The sequence below is a fragment of the Oncorhynchus gorbuscha genome, linkage group LG07 (assembly GCF_021184085.1).
Source record: "Oncorhynchus gorbuscha isolate QuinsamMale2020 ecotype Even-year linkage group LG07, OgorEven_v1.0, whole genome shotgun sequence".
NCBI classification, from domain to species: domain Eukaryota; kingdom Metazoa; phylum Chordata; class Actinopteri; order Salmoniformes; family Salmonidae; genus Oncorhynchus; species Oncorhynchus gorbuscha.
The window spans coordinates 16,803,645-16,818,876 of record NC_060179.1 but is presented as its reverse complement, the minus strand read 5'-3'; the positions used below and the strand labels follow the sequence as shown (position 1 = coordinate 16,818,876).

At 48.3% G+C, this 15,232-nt stretch overlaps 1 protein-coding gene across 2 annotated transcripts in view; it reads left to right on the top strand.

Annotated features, from left to right (window-relative positions):
• Nucleotides 1-858: 858 nt before the first annotated feature.
• The window catches only part of LOC124039556 (vascular endothelial growth factor receptor 1-like), a 100,871-nt gene continuing 86,497 nt past the window's right edge, over nucleotides 859-15,232 (top strand). Inside the window, exons 1-3 of one of the 2 annotated variants that reach the window (XM_046355654.1) lie at nucleotides 859-1,165; nucleotides 8,655-8,760; nucleotides 9,405-9,616. In XM_046355654.1, the coding sequence (XP_046211610.1) occupies nucleotides 1,108-1,165; nucleotides 8,655-8,760; nucleotides 9,405-9,616 (376 nt within the window). In that variant the 5' untranslated portion in view covers nucleotides 859-1,107. Of the gene's footprint in view, nucleotides 1,166-8,654; nucleotides 8,761-9,404; nucleotides 9,617-14,252; nucleotides 14,558-15,232 lie in introns of those variants that run through there. The other variant, XM_046355655.1, reaches the window with a different exon arrangement.

Sequence of the window (15,232 nt, the reverse complement as noted above, 5' to 3'; positions counted from 1 at the left end):
TGGAGTGTGCCCCTGGCTATCCATAAATACACATGTTTAGATTGTAAAGGATGTTGGAGTGTGCCCCTGGCTATCCATAAATACACATGTTTAGTTTGTAAAGGATGTCTGAGTGTTGGAGTGTGCCCCTGGCTATCCATAAAAACACATTTTAAAAATCGTTCCGTCTGGTTTGCTTAAATAAGAGGAATTTGAAATGATTTATACTTTTGATAGTTAAGTATAATTTAGCATTTACATATACTTTTGATACTTCATTACATTTAAAACCAAATGTTTTTAGGCTTTTCCTCAAGTAGTACTGGGTGACTTTACTGGGTGACTTTACTGGGTGACTTTCACTGTTACTTCAGTACTTTTCTGTTAAGGTATCTTGACTTTTACTCAAGTATAACATTTGGGTACTTTCTCCACCACTGCACACACCCACCAATGTCATAGGTAAGGAACCCAGGTGATGGAGATAGGAAGGCTATGGGGATGTTTGTTAATGAAGGCTATTACCGGTCCAATCAAAGCTGGTAATTGTCTCAAGCAAGTCTCCCTGTTTGCATATTAACCCATTGTCTACTTGCCACCTCTCCAGCAGCCACCGAAGGCACTGAGATTTACGCACGTAATTGCTTGGGTGTGCTTTTGCTTACTCAATGTTTTGGGGTAAATCGTGATCTGGTGTTTGTGGGTCAAACAGGGTCTCCGTATAAGTACGTTTTGTTCATTGTTTTAATTAGTCCAGAGTGACTGGGAATTGGGTACGGGCGTGGGACTCTGCTTTCACGCGCCATGGGTGTGTCGATGGACGTCACTGGAAGGCCAGTTATCCGGTCGCTATGGGAACTGTATAAAACCGATCCCCAAGAGCACAATGGGAAAACATTTTACTGGAGTTGATGTGTGGTGTCCTGTAGCGTGTTCTCCCACGGCTCTGCTCTCCTCTCCTCGGGAAACCTGTCCTACTCGTCAGAATCAATGCGAAGCAGCAGCGAGGAGTGGGCTGGTGGTGTGCTGTCTGTAGCTTTCGATTCTCTGGAGAACAAGGACTAAACTCTCTGTTACACTTTTCTTCTTACATACCTCTTCTTCAGTGCGACGAGGAAGACGGACAACATGATTGGCTATATCTTCGTGGTTCTGTGTGGATTGGCTGGCAGTGCGCTCGCAAAGGGTGAGTAGAGAGTTCACTGATTGATGCAACTAGCCCCTTCATGGATGCCTGTAGAGCGCATCCTCACCCATTCTGTCGCTTATGGACAAATCACATAAAGTATTCCTTAATTATATGATTGAATGTGTTTTTTTTTAAGTACAATTATGAATAGTTATTCGTCATTTTGTTCAGGACACATTAGGCATCATGCGTAATTATTGCCTGAATGCTTGACGCACGAGGATGTTGATGCGCGTACATTGCCAACTTGCCATCTTTTATTAGTAGTCCTATTGTGCAAGACCATGTCAAATTGATTCCCACATAATCAGGAGGAACGTGCGTGCTGCCACGGTAAAAAGATAGTATTGGCGTCAGGGGAACATTCTTCGAACGCTTGGCACTTGGTAGACAGATTACCCAACATCCCGCGCTTTGAACATAAGGGGCCACAGGACCAGGCTCTTTGACGCTTTCCCGTCTACTGTCTCGTTTATCGGCCCATTGAGAAACCCGTGTGGTCGTGTGGCAGGGGTGGTTGATGAAGTGCGGTTCTTTTACAGCTAAGTGTTGTTTAGTAGATAAGCCCTGTCCTGTGGGATAGTTGTTTGGATAACGGGGACCTCTGTGGCCAGGCTTGGCATCCGCTTCTCTGTGCGCGCTTTGGCCCCGGTTGAATCGGCACACACAGGGCGTTACTTCCTGACGCTGATGAGTTTGTGAAAGGGAAGTTCTAATATAAATGAGTGCGGGGTCATGACCAGCACTAGGAAACTTTCTAGAGCGCAGGAAATGGCGCTAATCAGCGTTTATGACTTGAACAGACGCACGGGGAGGAAACTGGGGTGAACTGGCTCCTGTGTGCATAAAGTATGAGGGTAGCGCAGGGCATATGGTTATTCTTCAACAACTTTTTACTAAATGGAATGAGTGTTTTTGTCATGTCAAACCTGATATAATGTCACAATTGTCCTCTACATACAGTCTTTTATTTGCAAAATTAGTTGTATTAGTTTTAATGCAAGCTTTTGTAATGGGTTAGATAATAAAACTGGAGTAATTAATTACTTAATTCATTTAATTAATTGTTAAACATTGTCAGCGAAATCAATTAACTTTTTATTAATTTGGTCGTTTACTATCATTGCACTTTTGATGTAGACCAATGAAACAAGTTGAGGAACAATCCTTGCTTTTTTCATATTCAATAACCCTACATTTATTACACAGAAAAATATGACCCTGTACTGGTTTAGGCAAAACATACACAAAACTGCAATTCAATCAAAAATATTTCACATTTATACCAGTGGAGCAAACACCAATGGTGGTTATGACTGTTTCTATGTCTTACTACTGTGTTATGATATGCCTGTCTGATAAGGACCTGAAAAGAATGCAGTGTACCATGGAAACAGGATATAGAAGGCCAAACATTATTATGTCCCTCCAATGAAATGCAAATGTCGCCATGATTTGTAAAATCATTTCTGTGTTTTACATGATTAGAATAGCATGCACACTGGAGGGAAAACTTGAGGGGAAATGATTACAAAATTGTCATTTTGTAATCTTAGGCTACATCCAGCTCTGTAACTTACTCCTGTCCTGCAGGCACATTCTGGGGTTCTAAACAGACATGTCCTTGAACTCCAACTGATCCTCCACTTGTATGAAATGGCACTAGGGTTTGTTGAATGAAAGCTCCAGCTGTATTGAGTAACATGGGAAGGGGGGTTCTGGCCACTTTACAGCCTGTTGAAATGCCCCTTGGGCCCGTGCTGAGAGAGACTTGACTTCCCTTCCTCCTTTAAACTATTTACACCGACATATAGACTCTGCTGCAGGATTCTCGGTGTGTGTATGTGTGTGTGTGTGTGTGTGTCACTCAGAGTGGAAACAGAGGAAACTACCAGAGTAAGTAAAACTAGAGCTGCTGAAGGGGACATCCACTGGTAACCATGACAATGAATATTAGTAATGGGAAGGTCACAGATGGGATAAAATGATAGGTCAGTATTCCGTCTCAGTATAGTGATGTGTATGACCAGGAAGATAGTACAGAGAGGATACCATACTGGCACACTGAAGTGAAGTTTCATTTTGGTGAAGTGAGAATGCTTGACATGCTGGTTATGACGTGGAGGACCTAAATAAAGGCTTTACCAAAAGCAGGAAGACCTAGGAAGTCACACCCAGTCTGCTGTACTATGACAAGTTCTGATTACAAACCACGCTAGATCAGTGTGAACTAGATTTGTGTTTGTTCCAATAGGATGCCGTGTGAACAGTGGAGGCTCCTCAGAGGAGGAAGGGGAGGAACATCCTCCTCAGTAACTTAAAACATTATAATTTTTAGATAAAACTATACTAAATGCATTCACGCCACCAAATAATTGATTAAAACACACTATTTTGCAAAGAAGTTCTATAGTAGACTCAACAGCACTCTGTAGGGTAGCACAATGGTGTAGCCAGAGGACAGCTAGCTTTATTCCTCCTCTGGGTACATTGACTTCAATACAAAACTTAAGAGGCTCATGGTTCTCACCCCCTTCCATAGACTTACACAGTAATTATGACAACTTCCGGAGGACGTCCTCCAACATATCAGAGCTCTTGCAGCATGAACTGACATGTTGTCCACCCAATCAAAGGATCAGAGAATGAATCTAGTACTGAAAGCATAAGCTACAGCTAGCTAGCACTGTAGTGCATAAAATGTGGTGAGTAGCTGACACAAAGAGAGAGAAAGAAAATAGCTGAACAGTTTTGAACAAATAAATGTCTTCCTAAATAAAGGAGAAGCAATACATACTTAGCTAGCAAATGCAGCTAGCTTGTTTAGCCTACTGATACACCCGGCTCAAACAGATGGATGTTATGTTAGCTAGCTGGCTATGACTATTCAACACAACACTGGAACTCTTCCAAGTCAAGGTAAGCTTTTGATTTTACAAATGTATTGCCACCGGGCCGGGCCCTACGATGTAACAGTTTACTGACTGTAGACTGTTACTGCATGATTAGCGGGTTTACTAACATATTAGTTCTATTAGCTATGCTGACTATGATGTTACTTTAGCTAATATGGTGACAATGATGTAGGCTGTTTGTAGAGGTTTGACTTGGAACATTTCTTTTGCATGGTCACATACAGCTGATGTGTTGTGCATTGAAGTCCACAAGCGAAGGGAAGAGGTGAGAGGAGGAGAGCGCATAACGTAGATGCGAGAAGGAACACAACGTGGCTGCTATGAAACTGTGAACTGTGTTTACGCGTGATCAAGTTGTGTATTCATTCTGCTGATTCTGGTGGAAAACTTTTCTTAAACAGATCCAAACCGGGATAAACCTACCTGAATTTCTACAATAGAAACTGTCGTTTGTAACTGTTGGACTAATGATGACACCCTAGATCAGCTAGATTCAGACAAGAGTGCAAGGCATTATTGAATGTCACTGTCTGTCCATGTGCACCTACGTTGTAAACTTTCATTAGTAGGCTAGGTTGTAGCAACCTCATGATGGGTACAGGGACAATTAGAGTATCATGTAGTAGCCTAAACCTATCGATGTTACATTGAACAGGGTGAATGGAATATGAATGACAGCCGTCCAACATGCTGTAATACAAATAAGGCCATGCTCATAAAACATGTTTTTGTCCTCCCTCATCTGAAATGGCACTGACCGCCACTGAGTGTGAACTAGGTTTGTGTTTGTTCCAATAGGATGCAGTGTGAACTAGGTTTGTGTTTGTTCCAATAGGATGGAGTGTGAACTAGGTTTGTGTTTTAGTCCAAAAGGATGCAGTGTGAACTAGGTTTGTGTTTGTTCCAATAGGATGCAGTGTGAACTAGGTTTGTGTTTGTTCCAATAGGATGGAGTGTGAACTAGGTTTGTGTTTGTTCCAATAGGATGCAGTGTGAACTAGGTTTGTGTTTGTTCCAATAGGATGCAGTGTGAACTAGGTTTGTGTTTGTTCCAATAGGATGCAGTGTGAACTAGGTTTGTGTTTGTTCCAATAGGATGCAGTGTGAACTAGGTTTGTGTTTGTTCCAATAGGATGCAGTGTGAACTAGGTTTGTGTTTGTTCCAATAGGATGCAGTGTGAACTAGGTTTGTGTTTGTTCCAATAGGATGCAGTGTGAACTAGGTTTGTGTTTGTTCCAATAGGATGCAGTGTGAACTAGGTTTGTGTTTGTTCCAATAGGATGCAGTGTGAACTAGGTTTGTGTTTGTTCCAATAGGATGCAGTGTGAACTAGGTTTGTGTTTGTTCCAATAGGATGCAGTGTGAACTAGGTTTGTGTTTGTTCCAATAGGATGCAGTGTGAACTAGGTTTGTGTTTGTTCCAATAGGATGCAGTGTGAACTAGGTTTGTGTTTGTTCCAATAGGATGCAGTGTGAACTAGGTTTGTGTTTGTTCCAATAGGATGCAGTGTGAACTAGGTTTGTGGAGCTGATTCAAGGACGTGTCTGTGTGAATGAAGTTTCCCTTTGGGCTGAGAGGAAGGAAGGGTGGATGGACAGCACCCTTAATCTCTCATTAATTAACCTCAGCTACCATGAAGTGGAGTGTTGATATTATTTGATAAACAACAGTGACACTGCTTAGTGCTCACGCATTTCCACTGTGGTCCTCAAGTGGTCTTACTGGCATGGGAACGAGGAGGTGACGAGGGTCAGTGGTATTGCTGCATGGGAGTGTCTGTGATGACACTGTCAGTTGATCTGTCAACGCCCGGTTTTGTGGTCAATTACTGCATTGTTCTACAGTGTTTATTAGATCAGGTTTTTGGCATCATCATAGCTCTGGTCCAGGGCTTTAATTCACATTCATTCCCTAATGCCCTAGACCAGAGCTGTGGGCAGCAATGTAACAGTGATCAGTGGTATTGGTCAATGGTGCTAGTGGTGGTCGTTTTGTTGTGCCCATTATGTTGTAATCAGTTGGGTGCTGTCATCAGCACTGTGGTGGTCAGTCGTGTTGGAATGCAGCACACACCTATTAGAAGAATCTCATCCTCAGTTGTTTTTTCAAAGGGGTTTTGACCGTTGTGCACAGCTGATTCAGATATCAGTCATTGTCATCTCCTCCCACAATAACATCAGTTGCTAGTTGTTGAGCAACATATGGGCAGTGGTGTAAAGTACTGAAGTAAAAATAATTTGAAGTACTACTTAAGTATTTTGGGGGTGTATCTGTACTTTACTTTATTATTTATATTTTTGACAACTTTTACTTTTACTTCACCACATTCCTAAAGAAAATTATGTATTTTTTACTCCGTACATTTTCCCAGACACCCACAAGTACTCGTTACATTTTGAATGGTCAACAGGACAGGAAAATGGTCCAATTCACACACTTATCAATAAAACATCCCTGGTCATCCCTACTGCCTCTGATCTGGAAGGCTCACTAAACACAAATACTTCATTTGTAAATTATGTCTGCGTGTTGTTATAGGCCTGCAGCCTAAAAGACATCTCTGTTCTCTCCCCCTGTATGGGGCCAGCCTGGCCTACAGCCTATACAACATCTCTGTTCTCTCTCCCTGTATGGGGGCCAGCCTGGCCTACAGCCTATACAACATCTCTGTTCTCTCTCCCTGTATGGGGGCCAGCCTGGCCTGCAGCCTAAAAGACATCTCTGTTCTCTCTCCCTGTATGGGGGCCAGCCTGGCCTACAGCCTATACAACATCTCTGTTCTCTCTCCCTGTATGGGGGCCAGCCTGGCCTGCAGCCTAAAAGACATCTCTGTTCTCTCCCCCTGTATGGGGGCCAGCCTGGCCTGCAGCCTAAAAGACATCTCTGTTCTCTCTCCCTGTATGGGGGCCAGCCTGGCCTACAGCCTATACAACATCTCTGTTCTCTCTCCCTGTATGGGGGCCAGCCTGGCCTACAGCCTATACAACATCTCTGTTCTCTCTCCCTGTATGGGGGCCAGCCTGGCCTACAGCCTATACAACATCTCTGTTCTCTCTCCCTGTATGGGGGCCAGCCTGGCCTACAGCCTATACAACATCTCTGTTCTCTCTCCCTGTATGGGGGACAGCCTGGCCTACAGCCTATACAACATCTCTGTTCTCTCTCCCTGTATGGGGCCAGCCTGGCCTACAGCCTATACAACATCTCTGTTCTCTCTCCCTGTATGGGGGCCAGCCTGGCCTGCAGCCTAAAATACATCTCTGTTCTCCCTCCCTGTATGGGGGCCAGCCTGGCCTACAGCCTATACAACATCTCTGTTCTCTCTCCCTGTATGGGGGCCAGCCTGGCCTACAGCCTATACAACATCTCTGTTCTCTCTCCCTGTATGGGGCCAGCCTGGCCTACAGCCTATACAACATCTCTGTTCTCTCTCCCTGTATGGGGGCCAGCCTGGCCTACAGCCTATACAACATCTCTGTTCTCTCTCCCTGTATGGGGGCCAGCCTGGCCTACAGCCTATACAACATCTCTGTTCTCTCTCCCTGTATGGGGGACAGCCTGGCCTACAGCCTATACAACATCTCTGTTCTCTCTCCCTGTATGGGGCCAGCCTGGCCTACAGCCTATACAACATCTCTGTTCTCTCTCCCTGTATGGGGGCCAGCCTGGCCTACAGCCTATACAACATCTCTGTTCTCTCTCCCTGTATGGGGGCCAGCCTGGCCTGCAGCCTATACAACATCTCTGTTCTCTCTCCCTGTATGGGGCCAGCCTGGCCTACAGCCTATACAACATCTCTGTTCTCTCTCCCTGTATGGGGCCAGCCTGGCCTACAGCCTATACAACATCTCTGTTCTCTCTCCCTGTATGGGGGCCAGCCTGGCCTACAGCCTATACAACATCTCTGTTCTCTCTCCCTGTATGGGGGCCAGCCTGGCCTGCAGCCTATACAACATCTCTGTTCTCTCTCCCTGTATGGGGGCCAGCCTGGCCTACAGCCTATACAACATCTCTGTTCTCTCTCCCTGTATGGGGGCCAGCCTGGCCTGCAGCCTATACAACATCTCTGTTCTCTCTCCCTGTATGGGGCCAGCCTGGCCTACAGCCTATACAACATCTCTGTTCTCTCTCCCTGTATGGGGCCAGCCTGGCCTACAGCCTATACAACATCTCTGTTCTCTCTCCCTGTATGGGGGCCAGCCTGGCCTACAGCCTATACAACATCTCTGTTCTCTCTCCCTGTATGGGGGCCAGCCTGGCCTGCAGCCTAAAAGACATCTCTGTTCTCTCTCCCTGTATGGGGGCCAGCCTGGCCTGCAGCCTAAAAGACATCTCTGTTCTCTCTCCCTGTATGGGGGCCAGCCTGGCCTACAGCCTATACAACATCTCTGTTCTCTCTCCCTGTATGGGGGCCAGCCTGGCCTACAGCCTATACAACATCTCTGTTCTCTCTCCCTGTATGGGGGCCAGCCTGGCCTACAGCCTATACAACATCTCTGTTCTCTCTCCCTGTATGGGGGCCAGCCTGGCCTGCAGCCTAAAAGACATCTCTGTTCTCTCCCCCTGCAGGTAAGGTGGAGAGTGTGCCTAAGGGGAAGTTCAGTGTTCCTGTTCTGGATGTGAAGAGTCGACAGCTGGTCCTGGAGGCCAACCAGACTCTGACAATCCACTGCAGGTGAGTCTCTCTGGAGTGAAAGGTTACAGGTCAAATGTGATGGACAGGAGGCTGCTGAGGACGGCTTATTATAATGTCCATAGCGGAGGGAATGGAGTGGCACCAAACACATTGTTTCCATGTATTTGATACCTTTCCACAGATTCCACTCCAGTTATTACCATGAGCCCATCCTCTCCAATTAAGGTGACACTGATTCTGTCCAGATTATTTTTTGTATCAGGGACGTCAATCTCATTTTGCCCCATGGGCCGCATTCTGTCTTCACCAAGGTCCGTAGAACCGCACTCAAAATTGGTTATATTTCTTTGCAAAAGATTGTGCTCCCTGACTGTCTAGCATTCGTTGAGATGACTGTTAGTGAGCTGGACAGAGTGTAAATGAAGCTCCTTTATAATTTCTACACAGTTTCAATGTAGTTTTAGTAATTTCAATGTCGATTGAGATGAAACAATTATTTGTATTTGATTTACTTAAATCACCTCGCAGGCCGGTTTGAATGGGCTCTGGGGCCGTATCAAGCCCACGGGCTGTATCTTTGACACCCCTGTTTTATATGGACCGTTTTATGGTCAGCTTTTCAGAAGTTGAGGTGCGATGAGAGAGATGGAATGTTTAATGCCATTTTACTTTTGACCAATCAGGGGTCGGTGGGAGCTGTCGTGGGCATTCCCTGGAGGTGTGGCCAGAGATCAGGAGAGAATGCGATTGGAAGATTCTCGTTGTGGTAGGCAGAGCCAGCATTACTGCAGCCAACTGACACTTAGCTCGGCCCAGGCCCAGCACACAGGATCGTTCCGGTGTCGGTACAGTCATCGGACGCTCAGGCAGAGAGGTGTCTATGTCTATATCACAGGTAAGACGTGTCAGGATGCATCTAACAACTACCAACTCACTCCAGGAGTCTCTCATTGAAGTGTTTTTTTACTCCCCTCTCTCTCTAATGGAGTGGTCAGTCAGTCTCCCCCTCCCTCCCCCTCTAATGGAGTGGTCAGTCAGTCTCCCCCTCCCTCCCTCCCCCTCTAATGGAGTGGTCAGTCAGTCTCCCCCTCCCTCCCTCCCCCTCTAATGGAGTGGTCAGTCAGTCTCCCCTCCCTCCCCTCTAATGGAGTGGTCAGTCTCCCCCTCCCTCCCTCCCTCCCCTCTCTCTAATGGAGTGGTCAGTCAGTCTCCCCTCCCTCCCCTCTCTCTAATGGAGTGGTCAGTCAGTCTCCCTCCCCTCTCTCTCTAATGGAGTGGTCAGTCAGTCTCCTCCCCTCTCTCTCTAATGGAGTGGTCAGTCAGTCTCCCTCTACCTCCCCCTCTCTCTCTAATGGAGTGGTCAGTCAGTCTCCCTCTCCCTCCCTCCCTCCCTCCCCCTCTCTCTTTAATGGAGTGGTCAGTCAGTCTCCCTCTCCCTCCCCTCTCTCTAATGGAGTGGTCAGTCTCCCCTTCCTCCCCTCTCTCTCTCATGGAGTGGTCAGTCTCCCCCCCTCCCCTCTCTCATTGAGTGGTCAGTCAGTCTCACCCTCCCTCCCCCTCTCCCTCTCATGGAGTGGTCAGTCAGTCTCCCTCTCCCTCCCCCTCTCTCTCTAATGGAGTGGTCAGTCAGTCTCCCTCCCCCTCTCTATCTAATGGAGTGGTCAGTCAGTCTCCCCCTCCCTCCCCCTCTCTCTCTAATGGAGTGGCCAGTCAGTCTCCCCCTCCTCTCTCTCTAATGCAGTGGTCAGTCAGTCTCCCCCATCCCTCCCCTCTCTCTATATGGAGTGGTCAGTCAGTCTCCCCCATCCCTCCCCTCTCTCTAATGGAGTGGTCAGTCAGTCTCCCCCTCTTTCTCTAATGGAGTGGTCAGTCAGTCTCCCCCCTCTTTCTCCAATGGAGTGGTCAGTCAGTCTCCCCCTCTTTCTCTAATGGAGTGTTCAGTCAGTCTCCCCCCTCTTTCTCTAATGGAGTGGTCAGTCTGTCTCCCCCCTCTTTCTCTAATGGAGTGGTCAGTCAGTCTCCCCCTCTTTCTCTAATGGAGTGGTCAGTCAGTCTCCCTCCTCTTTCTCTAATGCAGTGGTCAGTCAGTCTCCCCCCTCTTTCTCTAATGGAGTGGTCAGTCAGTCTCCCCCCTCTTTCTCCAATGGAGTGGTCAGTCAGTCTCCCCCTCTTTCTCTAGTGGAGTGGTCAGTCAGTCTCCCCCTCTTTCTCTAATGGAGTGGTCAGTCATTCTCCCCCTCTTTCTCTAATGGAGTGGTCAGTCAGTTTCCCCCTCTTTCTCTAATGGAGTGGTCAGTCAGTCTCCCCCCTCTTTCTCTAATGGAGTGGTCAGTCAGTCTCCCCCTCTTTCTCTAATGGAGTGGTCAGTCAGTCTCCCCCTCTTTCTCTAATGGAGTGGTCAGTCAGTCTCCCCCCTCTTTCTCTAATGGAGTGGTCAGTCAGTCTCCCCCCTCTTTCTCTAATGGAGTGGTCAGTCAGTCTCTTTCTCGCGCTGTCTCATTGTTTATAGGTTCAGGTTAAACAGGATGTAGTGGGTGCTAAATACAGACCAATGTCAGAGAGACAATTATATCTAAACACTGTTTGTCCCAACAACACATCCTTTGTAATGACTCTGGCACAGTTTCTCCCCCCTAGCCAGTCTCTTTTCTTAGCCTCCCTCTCCCTCTACCAGGTCTATATATAAAACCTTTTTACTTTCATTTACGTGCTACCTCGGGGCCAGGAATAGCCTAGCTGCTGAAAGGCTCAGGTTTGGGCAGAGTTTCCCAGGGCACCAGGCTTATCTGTTCCCCTCAGCCCTGCTCACAGCATCCTGTGCTGGGGGACGGGAGAAGAGCCGCAGGGGGCTGGTAGAGGTGGAAGGGAGGCTGGAGGTCTATGGCAGGGGCGGTAGGGGGGACAGTCTGTACAAGGTGGCGGGACTGGAAGGTGGGAGGGTAAGGGAAGTGAAAGAGGATGAAGGCCATTCAGGATTCAGGACCATCCAAGGGCAAAGGAGGCACAGTGAGAGCCCTGTCTGCCCCTCTCTGCCCTTCCTTGTCCTGAGTTGGGCCACTGGGGCAGCTGGCTGAGCATGGAGCTGGGCCAGGGGCCAAAGGAGTGAGAGGAGCCCAGGTCACAGGGTAGGGCTACTGTTTGGCCAACAAGACCCCTGGGGTCCATCAATCGCTCCAGCTACCACGTCCATTAGGCGTCCAACTCCATCGCCCTCTCTGCTCTCACCCTCCAGCCCTTTCTTCCCCTCCTGCCCCACTCTTCTCTCACCCTCCTGCCCCACTCTGCGCTCACCCTCCTGCCTCATTCTGCTCTCACACTCCTGCCCCTCCTGCCCCACTCTGCTCACCTTCCGGTCCCTCTTGCACCACTCTGCTCATCCTCCGGTCCCTCTTGCACCACTCTGCTCACCCTCCGGTCCCTCTTGCCCCACTCTGCTCACCCTCCGGTCCCTCCTGCCCCACTCTGCTCACCCTCCGGTCCTTCTTGCCCCACTCTGCTCACCCTCCGGTCCCTCTTGCCCCACTCTGCTCACCCTCCGGTCCCTCCTGCCCCACTCTGCTCACCCTCCGGTCCCTCCTGCCCCACTCTGCTCACCCTCCGGTCCCTCTTGCCCCACTCTGCTCACCCTCCGGTCCCTTCTGCCCCACTCTGCTCACCCTCCGGTCCTTCTTGCCCCACTCTGCTCACCCTCCGGTCCCTCTTGCCCCACTCTGCTCACCCTCCGGTCCCTCCTGCCCCACTCTGCTCACCCTCCGGTCCTTCTTGCCCCACTCTGCTCACCCTCCGGTCCCTCTTGCCCCACTCTGCTCACCCCCCGGTCCCTCTTGCCCCACTCTGCTCACCCTCCGGTCCCTCCTGCCCCACTCTGCTCACCCTCCGGTCTCTCTTGCCCCACTCTGCTCACCCTCCGGTCTCTCTTGCCCCACTCTGCTCACCCTCCGGTCCCTCCTGCCCCACTCTGCTCACCCTCCGGTCCCTCTTGCCCCACTCTGCTCACCCTCCGGTCCCTCTTGCCCCACTCTGCTCACCCTCCGGTCCCTCTTGCCCCACTCTGCTCACCCTCCGGTCCCTCCTGCCCCACTCTGCTCACCCTCCGGTCCCTCTTGCCCCCTCACCAGCTCCTTTATATGAAATCAAAGCAGCAGGAGGAAACCCTGCGGTCCAGGCCACTAGTCCTTGGGGTACTTTTGTGCAAATGTTCAGAGATTATGCTTTCCTTGAATAGCACAGTACAGTAGCTGACAAACAATGAGGTGAGCTCCACCCGCCCACATCTTTCAATGGCACAGGGATATTAGAGCACTGGGAAAGAATCGCAATGTATCTGGAAGGAACACAGGCATTTTGATTACCTCTAAACAATCTGTGTGTATTTATTGTTGACTCCAGATCACTGTTTTCTGAACGGTATTTAGTATGGGTGAGTGTTTGTGTGTTTGTATATGTGTGCTTATTGTTGACTCCAGATCACTGTTTTCTGAACGGTATTTAGTATGGGTGAGTGTTTGTGTGTTTGTATCTGTGTGCTTATTGTTGACTCCAGATCACTGTTTTCTGAACGGTATTTAGTATGGGTGAGAGTTTGTGTGTTTGTATCTGTGTGCTTATTGTTGATTGTTTTCTGCTGAATAGCCATCTATACAATATGTGATTATGATGGTACGCTTGCATGCGTACATGAGTATGCACACATGATGGTGTGTGTGTGTTTCTGTGACATATGTCTGTGTGTGTCTGTGACATTTGTGTCTGTCTGTGTCCATGCTCGTGTGTTCCTATCCCTAACCTCGGTGTGTGTGTGTGTGTCCATGCTCGTGTGTTCCTATCCCTAACCTCGGTGTGTGTGTATCCATGCTCGTGTGTTCCTATCCCTAACCTCGGTGTGTGTGTGTGTGTGTGTGTGTGTGTGTGTGTGTGTGTGTCCATGCTCGTGTGTTCCTATCCCTAACTTCGGTGTGTGTGTGTGTGTCTGTATGTGTGTGTCCATGCTCGTGTGTTCCTATCACTAACCTCGGTGTGTGTGTGTGTCCATGCTCGTGTGTTCCTATCCCTAACCTCGGTGTGTGTCTGTGTGTGTGTGTCCATGCTCGTGTGTTCCTATCCCTAACCTCGGTGTGTGTGTGTGTCCATGCTCGTCTGTTCCTATCCCTAACCTCGGTGTGTGTGTGTGTGTGTGTCTGTGTGTGTGTGTCCATGCTCGTGTGTTCCTATCCCTAACCTCGGTGTGTGTGTGTGTGTGTGTGTCTGTGTGTGTGTGGCCATGCTCGTGCGTTCCTATCCCTAACCTCGGTGTGTGTGTGTGTGTGTCTGTGTGTGTGTGTCCATGCTCGTGTGTTCCTATCCCTAACCTCGGTGTGTGTGTGTGTGTGTGTGTGTGTGTGTGTGTGTGTGTGTGTGTGTGTGTGTGTGTGTGTGTGTGTGTGTGTGTGTGTGTGTGTGTGTGTGTGTGTGTGTGTGTGTGTGTGTGTGTGTGTGTGTGTGTGTGTGTGTGTGTGTGTGTGCTCACCCTCCGGTCCCTCTTGCCCCCTCACCAGCTCCTTTATATGAAATCAAAGCAGCAGGAGGAAACCCTGCGGTCCAGGCCACTAGTCCTTGGGGTACTTTTGTGCAAATGTTCAGAGATTATGCTTTCCTTGAATAGCACAGTACAGTAGCTGACAAACAATGAGGTGAGCTCCACCCGCCCACATCTTTCAATGGCACAGGGATATTAGAGCACTGGGAAAGAATCGCAATGTATCTGGAAGGAACACAGGCATTTTGATTACCTCTAAACAATCTGTGTGTGTTTATTGTTGACTCCAGATCACTGTTTTCTGAACGGTATTTAGTATGGGTGAGTGTTTGTGTGTTTGTATCTGTGTGCTTATTGTTGACTCCAGATCACTGTTTTCTGAACGGTATTTAGTATGGGTGAGTGTTTGTGTGTTTGTATCTGTGTGCTTATTGTTGACTCCAGATCACTGTTTTCTGAACGGTATTTAGTATGGGTGAGTGTTTGTGTGTTTGTATCTGTGTGCTTATTGTTGACTCCAGATCACTGTTTTCTGAACGGTATTTAGTATGGGTGAGAGTTTGTGTGTTTGTATCTGTGTGCTTATTGTTGATTGTTTTCTGCTGAATAGCCATCTATACAATATGTGATTATGATGGTACGCTTGCATGCGTACATGAGTATGCACACATGATGGTGTGTGTGTGTTTCTGTGACATATGTCTGTGTGTGTCTGTGACATTTGTGTCTGTCTGTGTCCATGCTCGTGTGTTCCTATCCCTAACCTCGGTGTGTGTGTGTGTGTCCATGCTCGTGTGTTCCTATCCCTAACCTCGGTGTGTGTGTGTGTGTCTGTGTGTGTGTGTCCATGCTCGTGTGTTCCTATCCCTAACCTCGGTGTGTGTGTGTGTGTCTGTGAGTGTGTGTCCATGCTCGTGTGTTCCTATCCCTAACCTCGGTGTGTGTGTGTGTGTCTGTGTGTGTGTGTCCATGCTCGTGTGTTCCTATCCCTAACCT